General features: G+C 37.9%; 2 protein-coding genes across 2 annotated transcripts; both read left to right on the top strand.

Moving 5' to 3' along the window:
- Window positions 1-5,061: 5,061 nt before the first annotated feature.
- LOC125780289 (NADH-ubiquinone oxidoreductase chain 4-like) lies at window positions 5,062-6,719 on the top strand. The gene is given in 1 exon segment (XM_049462272.1): window positions 5,062-6,719. A coding segment is annotated over 1 exon segment (810 nt). The 5' UTR covers window positions 5,062-5,695; the 3' UTR covers window positions 6,506-6,719.
- Window positions 6,720-7,399: 680 nt separating this feature from the next.
- On the top strand, window positions 7,400-8,520 carry LOC125780290 (NADH-ubiquinone oxidoreductase chain 5-like; the record flags this gene model as incomplete). The annotated part of the gene is given in 1 exon segment (XM_049462273.1): window positions 7,400-8,520. A coding segment is annotated over 1 exon segment (885 nt), but the record flags the coding sequence as incomplete, so codon positions are not given.
- Window positions 8,521-9,470: the final 950 nt, after the last annotated feature.

The raw sequence follows: 9,470 nt of genomic DNA, 5'->3' as shown, positions 1-9,470 counted from the left end.
ACAAATTCGTAGAGCAACTTAAACTTAAAAATTAAAGGAGTAACTTACACCCATTGCGATACATTGACGCACCAGGACTTACAAAAAGCAAAGGTCGCGCTTATCGCCTCAACCCAAACGCGCTACTTCGGTCGCGACATATCGTTACTAAGAGAACCGAAGCCAATTGACAAAAAGAGCTCACTCTTAGTACTAAACCCATTTTTAGACACGATAGGTCTGATTCGTGCCAATGGTCGGCTCGCTAATTCAAGCCTGACTTACAACGAACGCCACCCCATCATAATACCTGACAAGTCTCCTTTTGCCACATTACTCCCGAACAGCGCCTCATGCAACATATGGTACGCCAAGAGTATTATATTCCCCGTCTTAAGCCCCAGATCAAAAAATGCATTTTCATGTGCAAGATCTGCACTATGCATAAGCAAAAAATGCGAACTCAGATTATGGCAGCACTTCCACCTGAACGTTGCAATTTCGCTCTGCCTTTCACGACCACAGGTGTCGATTTTGCTGGGCCTTTTCAAATAAAGGCGTTCATGCTAAGATCTTCCACTCTCATGAAAGGCTATGTGGCTGTCTTTGTATGTTTCACGACAAAGGCAGTACACCTTGAGCTGTGTACTAATCTGACAACGGAGGCTTTTCTCGCGGCATTTGCTCGCTTCGTCGCTCGACGTGGCTTCCCATCCAAAATCATGAGCGATAATGGCAAAACATTCATAGGAGCCCAACGAGCCACAGAAAAACAGTTTGTGGATTTCTTAAAACAGGTGTCCCCTGATATCGTACAAAAGTACGCCCCTCAAGGTATCAATTGGCAATTTATACCTCCAAGCGCTCCTCATATGGGTGGTATATGGGAATCAGCTGTAAAGAGCTTCAAATCTCATTTCAAGATGCTAGCCGGCAGCTATAAATTTAACTGTGAAGAATTCACGATATTATTAACTAAAATTGAAGCCGTTCTCAACTCACGGCCGCTCACAGCACTATCGCAAGATCCCTCCGACTTCACAACCCTAACTCCAGGGCATTTCTTAAAAGGTGCACCCATTCTGGCAACACCTGAGCCAGGCGTGGAGTCGCTTTCCTTATTAAATAGATGGGAAAGAATTAAAATTCTCCATCATAATTTCAGTAGCCGATGGAAAGAAGACTATATAAAGGACCTCCACAAGAGGTACCGGTGGAAAAATACAGAAAATGCGCCAAAAGTTGGAGATTGTGTCCTGATTCACGACGATTGCCTGCCACCTACCGAATGGCGGCTGGGCCGCATAGAGAAGCTTTATCCAGGCTCCGACGGTCATATTCGCGTAGTTGACCTCCGTACGCAATCCGGAAAGCTAACAAGACCGCTCGTCAAACTATGCTTCTTACCGATCGCCGATAACCGCGAAACGAAAACCGATAAACCGCTAAAATAAACCGAACGTAAAAACAAAATAAAATAAAAATTTATATAGCTACATATATACATATACATATATATTTAAAATAAAACCCAAAGTAGTCGATTAACCGACCGACCCACTCATGCCGCATAACGTGGCAGCCATGCTCATATGTCCTATATGGAACCAAGTTCTAATTGAAATACAACTCTTCCAAACAGATCAATATGAATGCAGACATGCCAGCAGCCCCGACACCAACCACTCGTTCGGCTGTCAATGTGCCACGCCAAGCGGCTGCCCCAGTTGCAGCGCCCCGAACACCCATACCAACGGCGCCTCGGAGTGGAACGGTAGCATTGCCGTCAACAGGCGCAGACCCACAACGCCTTAGATGCTCGCTATGTCGTCGACCCCATCGGCTGTCCCAATGCGTCATATTCAAGGGATTGCCACCTCAGCAACGCCAGTTGATTGCGCAAGCGCACGGCCACTGCCTTAATTGCCTGACGCCTAACCACCAAACCCACGAATGCACCTCGGGCAACCTGTGTCAAATTTGTATGCGGCCGGATCACACCATGTTGCACCGAACCACTCGGAACGACACCAGTCAACAATCTGCCGGTCGCAACCGCGGCGCAGTACGATGACCTCCTGTAAGCCGGGATGCACGGCCCCGTCGAACATTTGGGCCATCATCATCCCGTGCCCGGCGGCCACATAATGGGGCGTCAACACGACGCCAGCAGCAACGACCGCGTCCACGCCGCAGCTTAGGCCTTAGCAGCGTCGTAGCCACTCTCCAGCAGCTTCAAAGGATTCTAGGCTGAAATATTCGCCTAGGGGGGCCGGGATGGCTAAATGAGCCTTAGTCGCCTGTCCCACGCCACACCAACACCCATCACTAACACGCACACTCACCACACTCACCTCGACATCACCGCACTCCACATCAACACCACCCACACGCGCGAGCGCAGGATCCACACACTAAAACACACACCACACCACTCCACTGAAAAAGGGTCCGCTTTACACAAGTCAGTTCTGATTCGACCGCTTTCGAAACCACGACGCTTTCCGCCACCGCTACGCAGCATATTCCAGTTAACTACTTCTTATTTAATTTTATTTATTCTTATGAATTATAATTATAAATAATTACGTTACATTTAAGTCAAGTGAATTATATTCAGTGAAGTTTTATTGTAAAACTAAAAAAAAGGAAACCCCACAAATCAAGTGTTAGTGCAATTGAAAACAAATACAACTCGGTGGTCAATTATATTGTTAAAGAGGGTGATGTCCAGCACTTCCCTCCTGTTTATAGTTATGAATGTGGGTTCACACCCTACATTCTCTAACGCTAAATTTCTACCTACTAGATATTCTAAAGGGACTCACCTCTCGCGTTGCAGTCGGTGCTGCCCCATTCCTTGTGGTGGGCGTTCGCGTCGCAACCGATGATAAGGGGGAGCTTATGCAGACTGCAGCGCTCCACCAGCCTTTCCACCGCCTCCGGGGGTGCCGTTGCTGCCTCTCCCGGAAAGTATGCTGAGGCTAGGACGAAGTCTTTGCCCTCACTGTCCCTAGCCTGCACCGCCACCAAGTCCTGCGTCAGAAACTATGAAATGCAAAAGAAATCAATATTGCTTCTAACAACTATACACGTCCTAGGCCTCTCGCTGGAGAGGTCCCAGATTACCTTGTTTGCCTCCGTCTTGAGGCCCTTTACCTCTCCTTTATGGATCCAAGGCTCTTGGATCAACAGCGTGCCCAGTTTCTCCGCAGTGAACCTGCTTGTTATGACAGCTGAGGCTACCGCCGCATGATGCAGGTTCACTTGGGCAATCTCCATGTTGACGGCCATCATAAATTGGGCTCGAGGAGGGAAAGATCCTCTACCCCGCCGTCAACCGCGCTGCTGTCGATTGAGCCTCCAATTCCGTCTAGGAGCTCCGACGACTCGTCCACCTCCATCTTCGTTTCCTCCGGGGCGGATACCGGCACTGCCTGGCTAACGACGCCTTTGTCCTGTGGAGGCGCGGGCGTCTTGGCTTCCTTGCTCCCGGTGTCAGCAGACTTGTAGGGCCGCATAACGACCGTGCTGTACCTGTAGAACAGGCGGAAGCTCGCGGCCCGAATGTACTTGTACGACTCGTCGTCAATATATACGTTCAGCCTCCATCCTTCAATATCGCCTAGCTTTTCCTTCTTGCTGCTGGCGATACACCAGGCCGAGCCCCCTGTTCTGGTTCCTCACCAGGCCCAGGGCGTACTCGTAGGACCTGTCCCCACTCCGAGGGAGGAAAAGTGTCATGCTGTGCATGATTGGCACATCCTCCACCCTCTTTGCGCAGAGGACAGGGCCCGTCCATCCTCCCAGCTTTGGAGCGTGTTCCTTCAGCCAGTTGGCGGACGACTCGTCATGGCAGTCTACCTGCATCATGCCTCCCCTGAAATCGATGCCCAGGAAGGACGCCGTGTAGTCCACTCCTTCACACACCTCGTCCATGAGGATGTCCTGCAGCACGGTGAGCTCCTCCGGTTTCAGCGACTCCGCCGGGTACTTGAGAGGCAGAACAGCCATGCGGATGCCCCTAACAGCATCCGCATACCCGCGCCGTCCCTCCTCCACCCGGTGAGGAGCCGGTCCAGATTGTTGGCCCCCGGTTTCCTTAGCGTCTGTGCCCCGCACCCTCTTGGATCGTGGGGGCTCCTGTGGGGTGATTTGGCCGCTTTTTCGTTTTTCGGCCTGGGCACTTGTGCCTGCGGGCAATGCCCTGCTGTCGCCCCGCCGTACGGACAGCGTAGTGCTGACCGGGCCACGGCCGCTGCTACCGCTGCGCTGCGCACGAGCTGGCACATTGTGGTCGCGTCCAATCGCCGGGTTGACGTTGCTCCATTGGCTCTTGCTCCTGGCTAGAGCCTCCGCCTCCTCCGGGGTTTTCCCATCGTGTAGGTGGCGTAGGTACCACCTCATGGTGGAGCCACTCATACCTCTCCTGCGTGGATCCCCACACCCACCGGGTTGGCCAGCCTCTGGGAGGGGGCGTTGCCCACCTCTTCTACGCCTTCTCCTCCTTCTCCTAACAGATAGTTTATTAATAGAATAGTAATAAAGTTTGTTGGGTAATTATATAGTTTATGGAGACTTAAAGAGTTTTCAGAGACGGTTAAGTTAAAGTTATATAAAGGTTGTATTTCTAAATTTTGGATAAATGAAGATGTAGATATTTTATCTAAAAATGCGGCAATTAGTGTAGTAGTTAATATAATTATTATACAGATAGTTGTTAATTTTATGGAAAGTGAAAATATTTCATTTGATGCTAGGGAAGTTACATAAATGAATAGAACTAGTATACCTCCTAAAAAAATTAAAAATAAGACATATGAAAATCAGAATCTTTTAGCTATTAGTCCAGTAATTAAACAAATTTGTAATGTTTGAACTAATAGTATTAATCCTATTGCTAAGGGGTGATTTATTTGAATAAAAATTAATCTTGAGATTAGTGTTGAAGAATATAAGAAGAGTTGTATAATTTCAGGAGGTAGTTTATTTAAAATATTAATTTTGGGGATTAATGATAAAGTTATTTCTTTTCTCTTGAAGTTTTAAAAGACAAAATCTTATTTTTGGTTTACAAGACCAATGTTTTTATTAAACTATTAAAACTAATGTTAATGAGTTTATATTGAGGATTACCTTGTTTTTTATTTTTAATAGGGATTTTTGTTTTTGTTTCTAATCGTAAGCATTTATTATCTATGCTTTTAAGTTTGGAATATATTGTATTAAGTTTATTTTTTCTTTTGTTCATTTACTTAAATTTAATGGATTATAGAAGATTTTTTAGTATAATATTTTTAACTTTTAGAGTATGTGAAGGTGCTTTGGGCCTTTCAATTTTAGTTTCTATAATTCGTACACATGGGAATGATTATTTTCAATCGTTTAATGTATTACAATGTTAAAATTGATTTTTATAATACTTTTTATTAGTCCTATTTGTTTTATGAATGGTTTATTTTGAATGGTTCAGAATTTATTATTTATTGTAACTTTTGTTTTTATTATTTTAAATTATTGTACTAATTATTTTGTAAATATTTCATATTTTTTAGGATTTGATGTTATTTCTTATGGTCTTATTTTATTGAGATTTTGAATTTGTACACTTATAATTAGTGCTAGTGAGTCTATTTATAAGTACAATAATTATAAAAATTTATTTTTATTTAATGTTTTGATTTTGTTGATTTTCTTGGTGTTAACTTTTAGAAGAATGAATCTGTTTATATTTTACTTATTTTTTGAAAGAAGATTAATTCCTACTTTATTTTTAATCTTGGGTTGAGGGTATCAGCCAGAGCGTCTTCAGGCTGGGGTTTATTTACTATTTTATACATTATTGGTTTCTTTACCTATGTTGGTTGGAATTTTTTATTTATATAATAATTTAAATACAATAAATTTTTATTTATTGAGTAATTATATATTTAATTATGATCTGTTATATTTATCTTTAATTTTAGCTTTTTTAGTTAAAATACCTATATTTTTAGTTCATTTGTGACTTCCTAAGGCTCATGTTGAAGCTCCGGTTTCAGGGTCAATAATTTTAGCTGGTATTATACTTAAGTTAGGTGGTTACGGTTTATTACGAGTTTTTTCTTTTTTGCAGTTAAGAGGTATTAAATATAATTATGTGTGAGTTAGAATTAGACTTGTGGGAGGAGTTTTAATTAGTTTGGTTTGTTTGCGTCAAACTGATTTAAAGGCTTTAATTGCTTATTCATCAGTTGCTCATATAGGAATTGTTTTAGGGGGTTTAATAACTTTAACTTATTGAGGTCTTTGTGGTTCTTATACTTTAATGATTGCTCACGGGCTATGTTCGTCTGGGTTATTTTGTTTAGCTAATATTACATATGAACGATTAGGGAGTCGGAGTTTATTAATCAATAAGGGTTTATTGAATTTTATACCTTCTATAACTTTATGATGGTTTTTGTTAAGAGCTTGTAATATAGCTGCACCTCCTTCTTTAAATTTATTAGGGGAAATTTCTTTGTTAAATAGAATTGTAAGTTGATCTTGGGTTACTATAATTTCTTTATCTTTATTATCTTTTTTTAGTGCTGCTTATACTTTGTATTTATATGCTTATAGTCAACATGGAAAGATTTTTTCAGGAGTTTATTCATTTAGAGGGGGTAAGATTCGTGAATTTTTTTTATTATTTCTTCATTGATTTCCTTTAAATCTATTAATTTTAAAGAGAGATATTTGTTTATTTTGACTTTAGATCTAAATAGTTTATTTAAAATATTGATTTGTGGTGTCAATGAAATGAGATTTATCATTTTAGATCGTGAAATATTTATCAATTTGTAGAATTAGATTTTTAATTCTTATTACTATTAGAATTAGTTTCTTTACTTCTAGATTAGTGTTTTTGTTAAATGATTATTCTTTATTTTTAGAGTGAGAAGTTGTCAGTTTAAATTCAACTAGAATTGTGATGACTTTTTTGTTTGATTGAATAAGACTATTATTTATATCATTTGTTTTGTTAATTGCTTCTTTAGTAATTTATTATAGAAAGGAATATATGAGAGGAGATACAAATATTAATCGTTTTATTATATTAGTTTTAATGTTTGTATTGTCAATAATGTTATTAATTATTAGTCCTAATTTAATTAGAATTTTATTAGGATGAGACGGTTTAGGATTAGTGTCTTATTGTTTAGTTATTTATTTTCAAAATGTAAAATCTTACAATGCTGGGATACTTACTGCTCTATCTAATCGGATTGGGGATGTAGCTTTTTTATTAGCAATTGCTTGAATATTAAACTATGGAAGTTGAAATTATATTTTTTATTTAGAAAGCATGAAGGATAGTATTGAAATAGAAATTATTGGAGCATTAATTATGTTAGCTGCTATAACTAAAAGAGCTCAGATTCCCTTTTCTTCTTGATTACCTGCTGCTATAGCAGCCCCTACTCCTGTATCAGCTTTAGTTCATTCTTCAACTCTGGTAACTGCTGGGGTTTATTTATTGATTCGATTTAATATTTTATTAAGAGGTAGATGGTTGGGAGATTTATTATTGTTGCTTTCTGGGTTGACAATATTTATAGCGGGATTAGGAGCTAATTTTGAATTTGATTTAAAGAAGATTATTGCTCTTTCTACATTAAGACAATTAGGCCTTATAATAAGAATTTTATCTATAGGATTTTATAAGCTTGCTTTTTTTCATTTATTAACTCATGCTTTATTTAAGGCATTGTTATTTATGTGTGCTGGAGCTATTATTCATAATATAAATAATTCTCAGGACATTCGATTGATAGGGGGATTGGGAGTATATATACCTCTGACTTCTGGGTGTTTTAATGTAGCTAATTTAGCTTTGTGTGGTATACCCTTTTTAGCTGGGTTTTATTCTAAGGATTTGATTTTAGAAGTTGTTTCGTTAAGTTATATTAATATATTTTCTTTTTTTCTTTATTTTTTTTCCACTGGGTTGACTGTCTGTTATTCTTTTCGGTTGGTTTATTATACTATAACTGGAGAATTAAATTGTGGTTCTTTAAACATGTTGAGAGATGAAGGTTGAGTTATATTGCGAGGTATAAGTGGTTTACTAATAATGAGAATTGTTGGAGGTAGAATATTAAGTTGATTAATTTTTCCTACTCCCTATATAATTTGTTTACCTAGTTATTTAAAATTATTAACTTTATTTGTTTGTGTGGTAGGAGGTGTATTGGGTTATTTAATTTCTAATGTTTCTTTATTTTATTTTAATAAGTCTTTGCATAATTATCTAGTGAGTTATTTTTCTGGTTCTATATGATTTATACCTTATATTTCTACTTATGGAATTATTAACTATCCATTAGTCTTAGGAATAAGAGTATGTAAATCTTTTGATCAGGGTTGATCAGAATTTTTAGGGGGTCAAAATTTATATAATGAATTAGTTAAATATTCTCAGTATGTATCTGTTATGCACAATAATAACTTAAAGGTTTATCTTTTATTATTTGTTTTATGAATTATTTTCTTGTTTTCATTTCTTTTAATTTTTTATTCAAGTAGCTTAAAATAGAGCATAACACTGAAGATGTTAGGGTAATTGAATAATTCTTGGATGTAGTGTATTATATTTAGTAATTTATAAAAATAGAAAATTTTATTTTTACAATGAAAATGTAATGTTTTTATTAAACTATATAAACAGAAGTACAAATGGAGTTTAACCATTAAAAGATAAAAGTTAGCAGCTTTTTCTTGAACGTCATACTTCCTTAATTGGAGATCAATCTCAGTTCTATCATTAACAGTGATAAGCCTCTTTTTGGCTTCAATTAATAATTAATTTATAGAATAAGGGCATAAAATGCTTAAGATTAGGTCGAAACTAATTGCAATAAATCGCTTCATATTCTGAGTTATAAGGTAGATTGATATTTCAATACTTTTTGAATGCAAATCAAATGTTATAATTAACTACAACCCTAATTTGATCAATTTAATATTCCTTGATTTCATTCATGATATAGTCCAATAATTAAGATAATAATGAATACAATTCTTGTTGTAGTTCATATGATGATGTTAGAAATTGAAATAATTAAAATTATAGGTAAAATAAGGGCAATTTCTACATCAAAAATTAAGAAAATAATTGTGATTAATAAAAATCAAAGGGAAAAAGGTAGTCGTGAAGAAGATTTGGGGTCAAATCCGCATTCAAAGGGAGAACATTTCACGATCTGTTAATGCTTTTTTTGATAAAATAGAGGCTAGTGTTATAACTACACTGGTGATGATAATTAGAATTGACGCTATAATAGTAATTGAAAAAATTATCTATACTACTAATTAGTAGACCTTATGATTGGAAGTCAAATATACTTATATACTCCTCATCAATAAATTGAAATATAAAGGAATAATCAGACGATATCAACAAAATGTCAGTATCATGCAGCTGCTTCAAGCCCAAAGTGGTGAGTTTTAGAAAAGTGGTTGTTTAA

Source organism: Bactrocera dorsalis, unplaced genomic scaffold (assembly GCF_023373825.1).
Source record: "Bactrocera dorsalis isolate Fly_Bdor unplaced genomic scaffold, ASM2337382v1 BdCtg415, whole genome shotgun sequence".
NCBI classification, from domain to species: domain Eukaryota; kingdom Metazoa; phylum Arthropoda; class Insecta; order Diptera; family Tephritidae; genus Bactrocera; species Bactrocera dorsalis.
Note: the sequence above shows the minus strand (reverse complement) of the source record. Positions and strands in the feature narration are given on the sequence as shown.